We start from the raw sequence: 18205 nt of genomic DNA, 5'->3' as shown, positions 1-18205 counted from the left end.
TGAAACAATTTTACGTATGGATATCATTTATATTGCGAATAATACACATTTTTATCATAGAAAATTTAGAAATAAAATTTGAGTTATCTAAAAGAAAAAAGGATTAATGGGTGGGTTTTTGCCGTGAAATAAATAGTTACTGATAAAGAAATAAGTTATTTATGTGATTCAAACACGTTTGATATTACAATGAGATTTTTATTAGTATAAATATAATATCAGCATATGAATATAAAATAAATTATATTTCACAAGAGTAAAAGAGTATGTGATGGACACTTTTTTCACAAAAAAGCATTTCTTATACTATATAAACAGTAAAAATCAGTCATTTGCAATATCTGCATGACATGTACATGTATCAGATCGTATGTAAGATAAACTATTTATGAGCCAATGCTCTTCTTAACTTTACAAAAATATTATTTTCAAAACAGTAAGTAAAGAAGCCGTCTGATGGACTAATGTGAATTTAGAGTTTTTTTTTATCACAAAGTTCGTTGGCTATTGTTTTAAAGACGGTGGAATAATTTTTTTTTTTTTTTTTTTTTTTTTTTTTTCTTATCTAACAATATAGCGTTTTTTCAATCCACTCTTCCATCGTGAATGTGGCCGAGTCAGTATGACCTGCTCTTTCTTGGAAGATATCTGTATTTGCGTAAAAAAATTGTTTGTAAAAATACTAAAACTTCTTTTTATTAAAAAAAGTAGTTTTCATTCGACTTTTTTTTCGTGCACTGTAACTACACAACAGATTTTACAATCAAAGCTGTTTGATAAAACAATTATAAAAAATTTCGAACGTTTCATGATCTTCAAAAAAAAAAAAAAAAATATAAATAAATCCTAACAAAAAGACTGTAAAATCGTTTAGAGATTCAACAACCATAACCAAGTGAGTTTCATGCACAACAATGTTGTTCTACTGGGAGTAAGGATTTTCGGGATAATCTAACAAATTTATTAAATCGTATTCCGTGATTTCTTTACCGATCATAGTTTTCAACTTGACGGCACACATAATGTAATCGTCGAACGATATTAATCCCTTTTTAGTACCGTATCGGTGTACCAAAATATTGAGTACTCTATTGTTCAATCGGTAACCGGCGCTGTTCAGGGCCTGTCGGAGCTGGAATGCGTCCAAGTAGCCTTTACCTTCACGGTCGTACAGACGAAAGACGGTCTACGGGGGAAGAAAAAAAAAACAAAACTTGTTATTTTAATTTTATACGCAAAATTGGTGATTAAACTCAAGTTGGTAACTACACTTACCCTCCAGTTTCTAATGTCGTTCCACAATGTCCTGAACTCCTCGAAATTCAGTTTTCCGCTATGGTCGGTATCGAGCATAGCGATCATACTCCGACAGATATCTTTACTGAAGCCTTGGTCGTGCGTTTCTACAAAATACGAAAACATTATTGAATTTTCCAAACGACAACTACGCCTGTGAAGAAAAATCGTTTGTCTTAGCCACCGCATTTTTCTTTCCAGGCTAAGAAAAAAAAGTACGCAAATTTATCAAAGCATCTCAACGAAAAATAGCAAGCATGTTTTGCATGAAAAAAAAAGAGCGACGTATTTAAAAAGAAGAAAAAAAAAAAAAAAAAAAAGATTTTTTTTTTTAAGTGCGATGAATGTGCTGGTATACGATGAAAATTCCAAGGAAAAAAAGATATAATACTATGTCCCGCGAAAGTATCGCGCACGTGTGATATTATTTGTAAAAGATCTGCATAGAAAACGTGAGAGAGGCAGAGATAGAGGGAGATTGTGATACTTTACCTATTTCAGTCTTACTATCGTCCTGTTCGGTTTTATCATTACAAATAATACCACAGAGCAGGGATATTAACGTATCGACGAAGGAACCGTCTTCTTGAGGGGTTTCGGTATTATGAACCTCGTTCTTCGGTCGTGGAAGTTCTACCCATTAACACACACAGCTACGTGTTAGGATTAAATCATACGTGCATTTGGGTCTTAATGATAAACGTCCCTTGCAATATAATCATCGGGTATATATTTTCCATTTTGTTTTATCGGTGCGGAAAACGTTTTGTAGATAAGCAGATTGGGGCTCGAGAAGCATAAGTGACTGAAAATTTGCAAAATCCACTCTTGGGTACATTAGTATTTTTTATTCTTCAAACACACCTCACGCTATATTTAAAATCAAAGTTTTTCTGCGGTATTCGTACCTTGAAACTTCAAAAAAAAGAAAAAATACTTAATTTATGTTTGTAAGCGATAAAAAATACAAATGTACATATTAGTGAATCGCTTCTTGGAGACAACACAATGGAAAATTCTTAAAATGTACATTCGTGGGGGAAGAAAGAAAAAAATACGTATACATTGAAAAACAGAAAAATAAGATTTTTTTATGCGACTTTGAACACGTAATTCACGTCTGATATTAAAAATTGTTAAGAAAAGAGTATACTGAGCACATCTCGATTACATTCTCAACAAGTAATGACAGACCCAAATGTATTTATGAAAAGCGGTTGTTATTTTAGCGATGTTTTAATGAATGGTTAATGCAACTATACACACCATCTGGGTTAAAAAGCTTCGATACGACTTTATAGAAGTTAATTAAATTTTAGCACAGCTCCAATTATTCCACTTTTTCAATTAGAATTTTATGCAGCTATGTGGGCACTAAATTTAACTGATGCAACTAAGAAATGAAACACAAAGTGTGTAGGTATGTGCAATACTGAAACGAAAATCCACTCAAACACTTAAGTAAAACGATATCAATTGATTCGTTGTATATGTTTTGTTACATCCATTCCCAAGACCCAGATTTAAAAAAAAAGTAATTAATCAAGGACATTTAAATGTTCGCATTAAAATAACGTTTTTATAAAACACACAGTAGTCTCTTAAAATGAGCAATATCTGAAATATTGAATAAATAAATTATCTTACGTGAAATCATGTCATTTTACCATTAATGCCAATTTTTAGAAAAATAAATGCATGTGAAACTCTTTATTTAGTATGGAAATAAATTAATTTAAAGAAATAATGTGAGCGTAAGTATTAGATTGCATTAGAAGATGAATTTAATGGATGACGTTATTTGTTTGATTAAATGCAAATTGTTTTGTTTCTAACGTGAAAGTTTAGTTTCAAGTTGTGTACAATACGTCCACAAAAGTATATGCGCATGCGTATGTTATGCGATACTGTAAATATTAGTTACAATAATATTAAGTAGTGGCTCAAAATGGACATTTATTAGGTATGCTTTTTTTCTACGAAACGTGGTATTTTGGTCAATGATACTTTGTGTAGACGCGCCTAATCTCTATCCTGTGATTCTGGTTTAAAAACTAAAAGTTTTGTAGAAAGAGCAAGTACTGCTTAACTCTTATTAAATAAATACAGTTATAATTATGTATATTAGGTTTATGAATATTTGAAAAAAAATTTGTTTAAACAAAGAGATTGAGAAAATAACTTTTTGGTGTGCAAAATAATTACTGATACTACAAAAATTCTTCTACATTTTTTTATGTCAACTGTTAAATAAAATAAAGTTGTACCTTGACGCAGTGCATAATCCAAAATTTCCTTCAACTCTTTCCAGTCGACTTCCATATCATCACCGGCGAGTTTTTTGAAGAATTCGTGCACTTTCTCGTCGTATCCGCTAACCGGAGCCGGTTGTACCTATAATATTATTTATTGGGTATTAATTTATCATAAAAACAAAAAAAAAAAAAATACTTGTATACATTGTATGCCATTTTGTTAAGTGTTATGTGAGAGTGAATACGTGGGTTGTTAGAGTCGTTAGACAAACGGTGCAAATATTACAAACCTTATTGTCCTCATCACTGATATTATTTTCAGTTGGGTGAATTACCTAAAAGCCAAAAGCAACGTGACGTGTGCGAGTCGCGTCGAAGCGTTCGACACCGTTAATATTTTTGCAGTTGCAGTTTTACGTATTAATTACAAAATACATCAACAAAACACCTATTATCAACTGTGCATTCGAGTTAAGCATCAAAAACAAAATATCAAATTACAGAAAATCAAGAAAATTTATATTACACATTTTTTTTTGTTAGTAAAAGAAACTTTAAATACTTCAACTCATTAATATCTACTGATCGGTGCTATCGTTACATTAATAAAGCTGAAAATTATCTTTGCACATACCCTATCGTCAACCTCACCAATTCCAACTTCATCATCGTTTTCTCTGCAATGAAAAAAAAAAAAATAAATAAAATTATAAAATTGCTACGATGATGACAACATTGCGACACAAGACAACAGTGCACGTACTCCATATTATTTTTGTTTTCAGAGAATATTCGAAGTAAGAATTCCCCTTCTTCATTTTTATCAAACGTACTGGGAACTATGCAGTAAACTCCAGGTGGTAATTTGAAGCGACAACTCACTTCTCGCAAGTTAATGAACGACGGTGATCTAGCTATGGACGCGTTGTACTTGAAAAAGTTAATGTCCAATGGTTTCGGCAGCCTATCTGGATTTTCCAGCTGAAACACAAAAATACCCCCGTTGTACAAGTACACTGGATAATATATATGTATAACAACAGACGAGAATTGCAATCGAACTCACATGATAGACAGCGAAACCGATGGTGAGACAGTCGTTACCCAAACTCCGCTGTGCTCTTCTGTTTTTTTGCATCAACGCGATGATGACGGTACACTTGTCATCGTCCTCATCTGGATATTCCAACGTAATACGATACTGCGGGTTGCACCAAAAAGTTTCTGCAATGAAAATCATTTACCACATCCGTATATCCATGATTAGAATCCTTCTGTTTTACGTATAGTTGGCGAAGATTACCCAAGAAATTTCTGCAACCACCCGCAGTCACTCCTCTCACCCATTCGCCCTCAAACACACTAGTCTCCCACTTTTTTTTTCCGGCGTTCAAATCGTCCTCCGTCAAGGAATCCGGATTCAAGTTGCAAATTTCCAATCTGGTGAAGTACTTTTTAAAATCCTGGAAGGACATCCAGAATTCACCGTCAACGTCGAACGTCAGGCCCAATTCCTCTTTCTCGTCGTCGGGAATGAATCTCCATTCGGGTGATCTGTGCACATGTTCATCGTTTGGTGAATCATATCAAAATTGTTGCCAAAAAAAAAAAAAATGAAAGAAGAAAAAAAAAAATTACCCATCGCTCCAAGGGCCATTCCATTCAGCTTCGTTTCCCCACGGGTTCCTCATTCTTATCAGAGGAATTTGTCCAATGTTGTTCGGCGTCTGAATGTTCACCTTTTTCACTCTGGTGATACTGTAGGCGTGTCCCCTAATCAAGCCCTGTGGCGTCTCGGCTTCCAACACGTTTGGGTCGGGCTGCAACGTCAAGGGACGCATCAATTGAAATTCATTATCACCCTCCGTCACAATCAAGTATGTGTACCTCGATCGAGCAACCCATGAGGGAGTTTCTCTCGTAAGCCTTGAGCAAAATGCTGTAAAGATTTGGCGGGGCCTCCTCCATGTCGTAATTTTCCGTGACACCTCCGGTAAAGTCTTCCATGGCCTCGCAGGTCGTGCCACCCTTGAGGGACTCGTAGGAGCCGTGCAGCTTGGCGTAGGCTTTTTCGAGCAATGCACTCCAAAACTCGTTCTCCGCGGCCGAGCTCAGGTACAGCAGCTTGCCGTGATACGTTGGCAGGCGATCGTCGACGACGACGTCCACCCACTTGCCGTACTGCCAAAATCTAGAGAAATCGTTGATTTGCTCTTTTGTAGTGCCATTATTGGGGTGGGCTTTTTTTTCGTTTCGATAAAAGCGTACTTAGTTATACCTAAAGTGGAATATGCCGGCGTAATTTTCCTCAAAACTCTGGTCTTCAGGTACGATTTGAAAGAACAAATTTGTGTGGAGGGTCAAATTGGCGAGGGCGGCGAGCAGCCAGCAATCGCCGAGCTCGCCCTGCTGTATGTCGAACCTGGAGAAGCCCTCGACGAAGAGCTGGGGGTCGTCGGCTATTTCCTGCGGGTCAAGAGAAAACCGTGACTCGGTGATGAGGAAATTAGATTGCAAGGGTGATGACAAAAACCACGTACCATAGGACGTTTCCATTCGATGTATCTGTCCGGCCTGCGAGAAAAAAATAGGGACGAGTCCACGGCTGGGAACTCGGGGTCCTCGAAGAGACAGCCTTCGTCCAGGCATTGCTGTCTGAGCTGGTGAAAGTCTTGGGTTTGACCTTTTGACTTTGTTCCGGATCCCGTCTCGCCAAGCTGCAAGTACGTTTAATATTTCAATCAAAGGATACTGAAATTTTTCTCCATCATTTTATCCCAATTGGTCAAGTATCGCAAATTGCATCCAAGTAATTGATTTTGACGTGATTTTGTTGAGTGGGTGTAAGTTTCATCAAAGTGGGAGATCGTTGAAAAAGTTTTTTTATAGAAATGCTTAATCATTTTTCATGTAGACGTGATTTTAAAGATATTTTAAAAATTATTACAACCAAGAAAATTGTATTTGATCATTCACAAGAAAACATTTTTTTGCTATGGTTTAAATTGATCTTTAAAATAATCATCACGTGAGTAATAAACATTTCTATTTGTTCGCACGCACTTTTCTGGAAATATTTTTCTGGATTCGTACTGCCCTGAACTTCCTCCCCCGTAATATTATTACGTGATTTCGTCACGTGACATTTTTCTTCCTTAATAATTCAGAGTGATATCTAACAAGTCCAAAATGAAGAATGCTTTGTAAAGATAAAAAAAAAAAAAAGAAGAATTACGCCATTTTTCACGTGAAAATCATCCAAACCTGTCACGTTATAGCATATGAAACTGGGATGAATTTAAATTGCGCAACTGAGCAAAGCAAACGAATGCCAAAAAAAACCGTGCCATGTTTTTTTTTTTTTTTTTAACGTTTCTGCATTACAAACACGCGTGACATGTTGTTCAGTGCACACAAGGGACCAGTTGCATATTAATTACTCGGAATGGTAACGTAACACAAAGAGAGTTATGCGACACGCCTTTACATTGCAAGTCGACGACTAGACTCAAAAGCGATACCGGCTACTTTGAGTTGTAATTTTGGAAAAAACTAGGACAACAATGGTGTGGTTCATCAAGATCATTTTTACTCCTGGAAAAGAAAGTTAAACGCTGTGACTATAAAACCTTGATTAACGGCCACTTGATCGATATACAAGGCACACTCGGATGGATGAAAAAATGGGTGCCTTAAGGGTGTGACTATTGCTGTAATCACACGATTGAAGGTACACGCATGGGCTGGGCTGACACGCGATTTCCCCTGTTGAGTTACGAGGTCACGTTCAAAACAAATTACTTTGTTGACGATAAATTGTTGTTGAATGCAAATGAAAAAGGTATAACTTCATCGCTAGCAGTGAACCGTTGGGCTCGTGCCGGTGCAAGCAATGGTCATACGGCTACAGATGAGGATTGGGATTGACAAATCAGCGAGCCGATTGTATTTCAACGCGCGAATCTCCAAGTTTATACGGTCTTGCGTGCATACACAATAGAGAAAGAGAAGTGAAGCGCCAATCCCTCAACCTGCACCGCTGCAGTTGTATTCAGTGTACGGCTGATGGCCAACGTGCGATCACGGAGCGATTATATCTTTCCTTGCATGTATAAATAATGTTCTTTATTAACGCGCCGAGAAAAACGCGATATTATCAGTGTTAGAGAAGAGAGAAGGAGAAAAAAAAAGAAAAAAAAAAACGCTAGCTGCGTGCTTCGAGTGTTAGATCACGATGATACATGTACCACCTATGGATGAAGGCGCCGACGCTTATTGACTCATCGGTGTTTTTCTTACTGTCACTTTGGACGATGACTACTGGGGGCAGATGTAACATGTAAACTTGTTACTTTTGTAAATGATGCGATGGACGACGAAAATTGTGTAACGATTAATAAAAATAGCCAGCTGGCGGAGACCAGTGCGTACCACTTTGATGTTTTGGAGGGATGGTAGGACGCGCTTGACCTCAACGATTGTCTTGACGAAGACGTCGAGGCTGGGCAGGGTCGGCCTGCCGTAGCCATTGTCGTGCTCTGCCATCTCCAAGACTAATTTTTTACTTCACTCTCTTCTGTGTATTCACTGATTCTATCTGCTGTCCAGGTTTTATTTGTCCGCAACACTCGATTCGCGATGGGTATGGGAAACTTCCAAGGATTTTATTTTCGTTGTTAAAAACTAACGGTTATATTTTGGAAAAAAACAATTAATTTGAACAAAGAGAAGAACCAAAGTCCAATCTTTAATACCAGTGAGTTTGTCGAATTCTTAAGTAATAAGAGGTAAGTGTCAAAACAGACTCATGGCATTTTGTCAAGTCCACACGTATATTACATGGATCATCTGCTTTGAAGTTGATGGGCTCTGATTCTTTTCTTGGAACTGGAATAAAATTTTCACTTTTTTACACTCGTAAAAAGTATAAGGTGATTGAATAAAGTTTTCGAAATCCAACGATAAAAAAACTGACGATGACGACAAGAATTATATACAAACACTAGAGTAGTATATAATTTCACACTCGGAGACAATTTCGTAAATAAGATAGTATCGAAAGTGTATCAAGTGTCTTCAACGCGGATGATTCTTTGATGTGAAATTAACTGTGAATCGAAACTTTCTCGTGAGTGAATAAAAATGAAAATGAACCAAGGGCCGCGTGAGTGCGAGAGAAGCCACGAAGCAACTGACCACGAGGAATTTATTTCAGTGCTGAGCAACTACTAGTGCACGGATGGAAAAAGAGGAAAATAGACGTGACCAGGGAGAGAGAGAGAGAGAGTCGCTCCCTCCACATACCTGATGTCTATTGTGATAGTAGACTGAGGTAATTAAAGATATGGATAGTTCAGCTGTGGAGTTGCTGAGCACAATTACATAGAACTATTGCAGTATAGATGTTAAGAACTCTATTACTTAACGATGTTGGCTTTGGAAAAGAGACGCGTCGTGAGCCACGTGTTTTATGTTCAATCGTGGGATATATGCAGCTTATCGTCTCCATGGAGAGTACGCCAAATGTCTATTATGTGTCTTTTTTTTTTCTTTCTTTTTTTTAAATATTGTTACGACCAACTGAACTACATAACGGTGCAATTGATTAATGATCAATCCTACAAATCGCCTACTTAAATTGAGTCCCTAGAGGTTTAAAAAAATTCCTTCTCTAACGTAAAATAAATTTGTTAAGATAAATCAATTAGGATGACGCATTATTTCTTGTGCTTTTTTTAAAGGTTCTTCATTATTATCGTTTGCAATGGATTTCTGAATCATTAGGAATAGAGTTTTAATTTTTTTGAATTTCCCAAATGATAAGTTTTTTTCGGCGTATTTTAACAAGCAAACACATCCAGAGATTCTTGTAATCGAATCTTAGATAAAAAGTCATCATAATTTTTCGAATGGGGTTTTTTTTCTCAAAGACTATTGTTTGATTTGAGAACAGGGAGATACGAGAAAAAAGTAGTGGATATATTTTTTATCAACAATGAGTTAAAAACTTAAATAAATCATTCTCGAATTCGAGATCGAATTCGTTATTTTACCGTATTTTGAATGTAAGGTTTGTTCGGGACCAACGTTTTATCAATTTATCAATTAGTGTGTCTGTATTTTTCACATAGTATATATTGTATATTTAGTGACATTAGTTATAAATCTTATGTCATATTTACTTTGTCAAGTACAGTGTTGCAGTTCACCTGATGAATCATACGTATACATGTATATGCAAGCTTGGGTCCGTTTCTGTAGCGCAGAATTTATCTTTTGCTCTCATGCGGCTCGTTGCATTCATGTATTATACATGTATAACTTACACGGCTTTTCAAACGATTAAATTGATGCGATGAGGAAGCAGAGTCGGCCTTGGACGCTAATCAACTATTATTGGTGCTGATGGGGGTAAAATACCGGTACATGTACGTACAAAAGTGGGCTTTTCATCGATCTGACAGTTTAGCGAGCTCTGATGTTTACTTTTAAGTATAGTATAGCTATATATACAAAAAGTGCTGTTTTATAAGGTGCCATTAACTTATGGACCATTTTCCCCCCCTATTGTTGAAACAAGTTTATACCAATCGCTATTATGTTTCGTAATAATCAATACGAATACCCATTAATTTTAAGCTTTCTAATCGTAAAGCTTTCGCAAACGCATAAAAATATCGTTAGCATAAGAATCTCGATATAAAGTTGTGATAACTCTGCGCTTACATAAATAAAAGTTACAAAAAAATCTGTCGAAGAGTGAGAATCTAACTGGTGATGTGTGCTATATGTTTTGTGATCAATGAGATACGGCAGTTATTGATGTGAAAATAATCAATTTTCAAAAAATGAGTAGTCAATAACGAAGCAAACTTTTTGTCATTAAATTAGGATAAAAAGTCATCCAATGTGTTTTCAATGTGTTTGAAGTATCGCGCGTTGATTGTTATCGTCTATATTTTGAATTGATCGCGAGTCGATGTAGAACAGCGCCACCACGCTTTGCCGCAAGAATATAAAAACTCAACCAGGTCATGTGCCAGTGCAGCGAATCCAAGTACAACAACGATTAATTCTATTAATAAGCCGTGATTCCGAGTAAGATCAAGTTTACATCGACGACGCTCGCGTACCCTTTTTGAAATCCGATATATTTTCTTGATACGCCGAACGAACGCATAAACCCGTACTTGACTGCGTGGGCGAGTGTAAATCACCGGAAATACTTACTTCAACTTTTTTAGCTTGTGCGCGAACAATCATCGGCTCCTCCACGACATGTGCGCTCCACCCGTAGTTGGGGTTGGGACTGGGTCCCGAATTGTAGTACATCTTTTCTTTCTTTTTTTTTTTTTTCTACCGATTATTCAGTTGTATTCTTGCGAAAAAAATTCCACTCTTTCTTCTTCCTTTAGTTCCTTAACTTTGCATCGTGAGTTTCGTCAGTCAACGCCTAAAAGTACATTTTTTTTTTTGCTTTTGTTTTGCTATTCACAGTGTCCATTCATACATCATACAGCAAAAATACACTTTTATCAATTCAGTCCCAAGTATGAACGTTTTATTGTTCAAAGTGAAAACACGTTTTTTTTTTTTTATGAAAAAGTTCATGAATCCAAAACTTATGGTTAATTACGTGGCAAAATTCAAAGTAACAATTTTTATGGTGATGCAGTTATTTAGAAAGAGTTTTTGTAATGGGAATGATTGCATTTTTCTATAAAATCACCAGCAAGCTTGTGATAGGCAACAGTTGACTCAACCTTTAAAGAATAATTTTTAAATCTCTCTTGTTTACCTTTATCACTTTGAGTCACATCTTTAAATGCAACGATGCTTTCGAGCACTTCTATGCATTTTCTCATCGTTCATTTAATAACTCGTTCAAAATACATTGTGGCAATCATCGCGCGCTTTTATATATCCATGCATCGTCAACATCATATTGTCATTGTTATTGGTCATGAACTTTTTCTATTGTTGTTTTTATCGGTAATGTTTTGAAATGAATTATTTTCGTCAAATGAGCAATGTAAATCAATCAATCCGTTTGTTGTCAAGGGTCTCAAATTTCATCGAAAGTTGACATTTAATTGGCAAAGCGTGTCAGGTGTCGTAGATCACTGTTTGTTTCGTAAACATTAACACGTGCCCATATAGTATAGCTCTACATCTCGTGATTACCGATTTTTCAACAAAACGCGTAAGAGAAGGTGCCCCGCGATCACCTACTCAAATCGTATAATCTCGAATTTTCATGGGTAAAAAAATCAAACAATGCAAAGTACCGCGACCTTGAATCCCGTCACGTTTCAGCAGCTGCTATGGTACAGTATTGATCGGCGTATAACACGGGCTGAGCTTCACGTGCTGTACATCGAGTGACATAATGCAGCTGTGGAATGCGCGAGAAAAATAACTACATGATGTTCCAATATTTTATTTTACGGGTTATACCTTTTAAATTCCGCAATCGCGAAAGTTGTGTTTTGATTTTGCCGCTCGTTGCAGCTGTCATGATACAATGCACGTAAGGTTTTTCTGGCACCATAGTACCAGAGGATTTTGCATTTACATATTGGTATTCGAAACGCGTTTTGGGTCCAAACTCTTTTTTCTTGCCCATGTAAGCAGTCTGTATGATACCGTTAAATATATACAGAGACCGTTATCCTCGTATCGAAGTTGTCAGATTGGTTTTGTAATGTGGTTATCGATATGAAAGTCCCGATGGATGTAGGTTCTTCGGAAATTCAATATTTTCATTTCGATTCGTGAAATATTATTGTTACGAGTAGACAATAACTTTTTAATTTTTTAAATCATAAGTAAAAGTAGTAGTGATAATTTTTTAATGAGCACCCAAAAATAATAAGTATCGTATACGTCGTTCGACGAGTACATCACAGTCGAACCGGTTACTCGTGAAAGAAAAAAGAAATTATCAGAACATATTTAATTCACGAACTAAGTAGCAACGAAAATGTATAATGTACACGCATCGAAGGTATAAAATGAGGCGCACACACACTCACACTGCCCATACACGCGCGTATATGCGAGCGTGTATGGCACAGTCATCACCTTTTTTTTTTTTTTTTTTTTTAACACATTAACGAACGAGAGAGAGTTTCACTCACGAGTTGGATGTATAACCTGAGCGCACACTTTGCACTGTGGACTATTATTAAAAATCAATGGATCACCGATAAATAAAGACGGAAAAAACAAAAACAAAAATTAAAATCTTAATGTACGAAGCAATGATAAACGTTAAAACTACCGCAGTCGTAACTGATCTCGACGCAACGGAACGAAAAGTGTGACGATAAAGTAGCCTTGCCGGCGGGCGTTCCGTTCACTACTAAACTATCTGCGTACTTACCTCGACTCTTGCGTCTTTCCCTCCGTATAGCGAAGCTATATGTATACGTACATATATATACATACATATGCAACATGCGCCAAGAGTATGAGTATAGCGTTCGAGGTCGGCGATGTCGCTATATCTATACACTGCAAGTGTACCGCAGGATATACCTTATTGTAATTGGGTTGACAATTTTTTAATTAATTAATTTTTTTTTTTTTTATATTTCGAAAAATGAAAAATTTCAGATACGATGGGGTAAAATTCAATTTGTTTTTCTTTGACTTTAATTTTCAACGTCACGATCGACAGATATAATGGAATCGTCGAGTTTGAGTCGATTCCTTCAGGATGAGCAGTATGCTGAGGCCTCTTTGGAGCCCTGCCCAAATTAACGCAATTAAAAAGATCCATCGCAAAATCGAAGAGCTCGCCGATATCGCGATTAAATTAACCTCGGTCAAGTTACCGATTTGTTAATCTTGATTTTTGCGTGGAAAAATTGAAGAAAAAACAACTAAATAAAGACAAATCATATTGGTCCATTGCAGAAACATCTGCATCGTTTGAGGATCGGTATTTTGCGATTGTTCGAAAGATGTAGTGGTAAATAATTTATGATGGGCTTGTTTCCCGAGTCACCCTTTCACGCAGTTATCCGCACCATAAGCTGCAGGGCACCACAGGACAGTCTTCAACACTGTGTGACACGCACAGTAGGCATGTACACGAGTGCAGAGTCCCCGACACTATCAGGTAGTATATATAATTAACATGCGAGACTTGTTTTCCACACCTTGTCATAGCGTACACGTATACTCTGTACAGACAATATAGAGACAACGTGTCGTGAAATTTTTCCTTTTCGTTTGCGCACTGCCACCTGGCCGTAGCACGTACTCGTGCGTTTATAATTAGCTTTAAAATATTGGGGTGATTGGTTTTAAAAAGCAACAGGAACATTTTTATTTTATTTTATTTTATTTGTTTATTTATTATTTTTTTTTTTTTTTGGTACAATTTGAAATATTTACTTGTACGAGACACGAGGTAAAAATTTTAGCTGAAAAAAAAAATTGCTCAGTTTTTACATCATGTCATGGTACACTTGCAGCTATTTTTAACTTCATGCGTCTTGCGGGACGTGAGCTCCAAAAAATTATTTGAGTGACTTTTATTTATTTTACTATTGACTCAGTAGTATTGGTGATAAATGTTATGTCCTCAGGCTACTTTGGCAGATATAAGCACACTTTCAACGTATGAGCTACAGCATTGTTGGTAAAATATTGCTACGATATGTGCAGAAGAACTCGCTGTGTGCATCCACCAGATTGCCATCCTTTTATTTTTGGCAACGTAAAAAGACTTGGGGGAAAAAAAAAAAAAAAATGTTATTTAAACCTTTTTAAACCCGTGAGATCCTTTGTTCTCTAAAAATACTTTTAATAAAAGAAAAGGAGATAACGCGAAACGTGTCCGACCGAAAAAAAAAAAACTCCATGCCTTATGCGTCTCTCAATTGAAAACTACCATCGTCGAGTGTAAAATCAGACGCTGAATGTCGCGTGCGGCACAATTTTTCAATGTACCACAAGTAAGCGTCAATTGCTCGATTCGTTAACTCGTGATGCACACGCTCGCTGGGCCTTACGCAATCGGTCTTCCTCGCTCTTTGAGCCCCGATCCTTTTACGTAACGCATTTTCATCTTGATGATTATCGATGTTGTTTCCCCCCCTCCCCCCACTTTTTCACTTGTTTTTAACTTGTACCGTGGTTTCGTTTGATCTAACAGATACGCTGGGAGCACACAGTGTACATCTGTCACTCGAAGATCAACGTTGAACATATATATACCTAAAGTGTTTGCTGAAGAATTTCATTGATGTCTGCTACAAATTCAACAGTTTTTTTAATTTTTTGACGCGAGGCTGTTTTGTTTTCTTGTCCGTAAACTTAGTCACCTTTTTCAAAAATGAGATGGGCACGATGGGAAGTGCAAGTTGATTGGTTATTTGTGGCTTAAGTGTAATTATATACTAGGATTACAATAAGTGGTTGATTAACTTAAATAAGAGAATTTAAAAAATTCTATGTATCGAAAACAAATTTAAATGCAAATTTTGAAACGACATTTCCTTGATATTTTCATGGTTGGAGCAAGTGTTGCACGAGTGAGACATTTCGCGGTGTTTGTAAGCTTCGCGAGGCAAAAATGCTCAATCAAAAATGGAAGAAAAAAAATAGACAAAAATCGAGCTAAACAGGTTTTTAAATCGAAATCACGAGTTTATTAACCTATGACTCGTTTGCATGAAATTTTCTCACCCACGCAAGCTTTATCTCGTGTATTTTTCAACAATATGCAATGAGTCATGAAGTTATTTTCCTTTCATTCGGATTATATCGATTGTTGCTCCTAACGAACAACGTTCATTATATAGCTTGTGTGTGTATACATGTACGTATACGTAGATGAGAAATAAGCGAGGGTCACGCTTCGAGTCAATACTCATTTTCCGATCGATATTAGCTGTGGAAAACCGTGACCTCTATCGAGCTTCGACGTTTTTTCATCCTCGAGTTTCAATTTTCTCAGGTGCACAACAATTTAATTAATTTTCGGTGAAAAAACATATATTTTACACTGTTAATGATGAAAATGTATATTCTTAAGTGACCCAAATTTCTTTTTTTTTTTTCTTTCATCTTCTCAAAACACGCGAGTATACTCTACATACGTATACGTTATTCGTCAGTTTTCAGTGCCAACTGATGGTTTACGAGCACCATCTCGCATTTTCACGCTCGAAAAACTGTGACGCCTCGCCGGAGAAACAAAAACTCGTGCGCAGCGAAGTAAGTAGGTATAATAAGCCACATATAGGCTTCAAAGCGAGGTGTTATTTACACACATAATATGTGTGCACAATGCACCAATAAATGCACAGTATACACACCAGACGGGAGCGTGGGGGTGTATATGGTATAGCTAAAAATATGAGTAATCTGCAGTGCAGGTCTGCTGAATTTCGCTGAACCGATGTGTAAGTATATAATTATACCGTGGCAAAGAGAGAGGGAGCGAGGACGTTTGGCGGAAGGCCAACGTTTCACCACGGCAAGGATGATCAAGTTTTTTGGGCGCACCGCGTCTCGGAAGGGACGAGTTTTTTAAATACTGTCAATTTTCGGATCAACGTAGCTCAGGGAAAGCTTTTTTTTTTAAATCTCGGGATGAAATTAAAAATGGCCCTTTTTGCCCAATAAAGTGGGGGGGGGGACAAGTTTCCATTGCTCGAGAGGAAAGATTTTTATCGCCTCTCGTAAATATTGGTCCATACATTTATGTGTAAGTGTAGAGAGAAAGAGAGTCCGACGACTCGTAAAGCGTGCCAAGCGCGACGCGAAGAAGCTTTTAAGCTCTCGAGTTCGTACTGCGGGCACGGCTTAACGAGAAAAACATTTACGCTTCTTTTCTGTGCATGAAACTATTTTTCATTGTTTTGAACAAAAGAATATATATAAATGGCTTGAAAAATAAAGCAAAGAGGAGACCTTGAACACGTGTTTTGCAGGGTTGTGGACGTCCCCCGTGCCCGAAAATCCTCCCGTGAGTGGTCGCGAGAGCAGCTTGTACTTGCCAAAAGTTTGACTCAAGTCTCCCGATATTCCCAGTAACTCTGGATTTCTAAAATAAAGAAAAAAGCGGGGGACCGCGTTACACGATATCTGCGTTTCTTTCTAAATGCTTCGCGGGAAGGAAAAGCCACAGAAAAATTGAGGTAAAATTAGGACACAAAGAGTTCAATTACCCTGAAAAGGGTAAATAAAAATTTTTAAATCATATTTCAATGGGTTGTCCCAGTTTTGCCGTATTAATTTTGTGGTAAACAAAGAGTACCGTGTAATTCGCATCTGTCGAGTATTATTATTCATAAAATGTGAAAAAATGAATGTTGTACCTTTAAATAGCTAGAAAAATGTATTAAAAGAAAAAAAAAAAAAAAAAAATTGCTGTGCGGATCGGTCGAGGGAAAAAGCTAGTAATCAAAGAGGCGCTCACCCTCTGACGAATTTGTCGATGGTCGGCGGGGCCGTGGAATCGAGTCTGAATGCCCTCGCGTAGTAGTAGCAGTAATCCGTCATGTCTCGAGGCCCAACAAACTCCTCGGTTCATCCCGAACGCTTTACCTCGTGCTGGGTATAAAATCGTCATCTCTGGTTTGCCCCCCCCCCCTATATACGCGAACGAGCAAGCCTCGCTATGGGGGAGACTAAATTTAGACGGGGTCCTCTCTGTAACTTCGTTTGGAGGCGTAAAAGTCAAGTTTGCTCTTTTACCCCACCACCCCAACTACAGCACAAATTAATGACAAGATGTGATTAAATTTTTCTTTGTCGATGACTTTATTGATTTTGTCATACATAAGGTGCTTGTACACTATTTCCATAAAATGTGTCCATGAATATAGGTACAATAAAATAAAAAAGACTTGTATTATTTTTGCTCATTTGTCCGTCAGCCTGTGTTTTTTTTTTTTTTTTTTTTTTTTTATATATCATACTCGAAAAGAGCATTCGCGCATTTAAAAACATTTTTTTCGGTTTAATGTCTTGTGGAAAATAATGAGGTTTTTAATTTTTTTTGACCTGCCGAATGAATTTAATACCAGTTACAAACAGTAATCTGTACATGGGCTTCGTGAGAAAAGTAAGAGTGACGTATCTTTGACGTGACTTGGTAGATTTTTTATGTAATTTAAAAAAAAAAAAACCTCGGAGAAAAAAAATTTTGTTTTGTTTACAATGACGACTTTTTTTAATAATTACGACTTGATATCCAGTAAAATTTAATTCGTTGGTTCGTAGTTTTATTTTTATAATCTGATACATAATATTTTTTATTCGCCTTTTTTTCTCTACGTCGTGATACCTTAACACTATTTATCGTAAAATTTCATTTATTAAACTTTGTTTATCGGTCTTGATTCGTCAACAGCATAAAATTTTCAATTTTTTCTAACGCCAAAGTGTAATCGCAAAATATAAGGAAGCTATAAAAAAAGAAATTCGCCACCCAAATATACATACGTTCTGTGAGTGAAAAAAATGTTTCATTTATATTCCAAAAAAGTAAAAAAACTCAAACCTTGTCTGCATGAAATAAACCATACAAAAAGTGACATTCATTTGTGTATTTTCGTTAAATTTCTACGTCTTATGTTTTTATTTAACATTAGGCCGCCAGCGAACTTCTCTGCACGTTTAAATACGCACCA

At 36.7% G+C, this 18205-nt stretch overlaps 1 protein-coding gene across 8 annotated transcripts; it reads right to left on the bottom strand.

The window, feature by feature from the left end:
- Positions 1-143: 143 nt before the first annotated feature.
- On the bottom strand, positions 144-17072 carry LOC106647604 (calpain-A). Of its 8 annotated transcripts, none has more exons than XM_089588439.1 (16): positions 16990-17072; positions 16482-16614; positions 6092-6268; positions 5830-6017; positions 5439-5742; positions 5190-5371; positions 4855-5105; positions 4618-4775; positions 4315-4532; positions 4186-4228; positions 3842-3886; positions 3564-3690; positions 1789-1929; positions 1276-1403; positions 991-1186; positions 144-648 (listed from the first exon to the last, which is right to left on the bottom strand). In XM_089588439.1, the coding sequence occupies exons 1-16, from the start codon at positions 17070-17072 to the stop codon at positions 566-568; spliced, it is 2457 nt and encodes an 818-aa protein (XP_089444565.1). In that variant the 3' UTR covers positions 144-565. The 8 variants fall into 8 exon arrangements, with proteins under 8 accessions (XP_089444565.1, XP_089444568.1, XP_089444567.1 ...); XM_089588442.1 differs by lacking the exons at positions 16482-16614; positions 16990-17072 and adding exons at positions 10782-11004; positions 12835-12907; XM_089588441.1 differs by lacking the exons at positions 16482-16614; positions 16990-17072 and adding exons at positions 10782-11004; positions 12692-12902.
- Between the last annotated feature and the right edge of the window lie 1133 nt (positions 17073-18205).

This window comes from Copidosoma floridanum, unplaced genomic scaffold (genome assembly GCF_036245765.1).
Source record: "Copidosoma floridanum isolate Cflo_tuat_1 unplaced genomic scaffold, Cflo_Japanese_pri ptg000007l, whole genome shotgun sequence".
Taxonomy (NCBI): Eukaryota; Metazoa; Arthropoda; class Insecta; order Hymenoptera; family Encyrtidae; genus Copidosoma; species Copidosoma floridanum.
The sequence above is the reverse complement of the archived record's forward strand: the minus strand, read 5'-3'. Positions and strand labels throughout refer to the sequence as shown.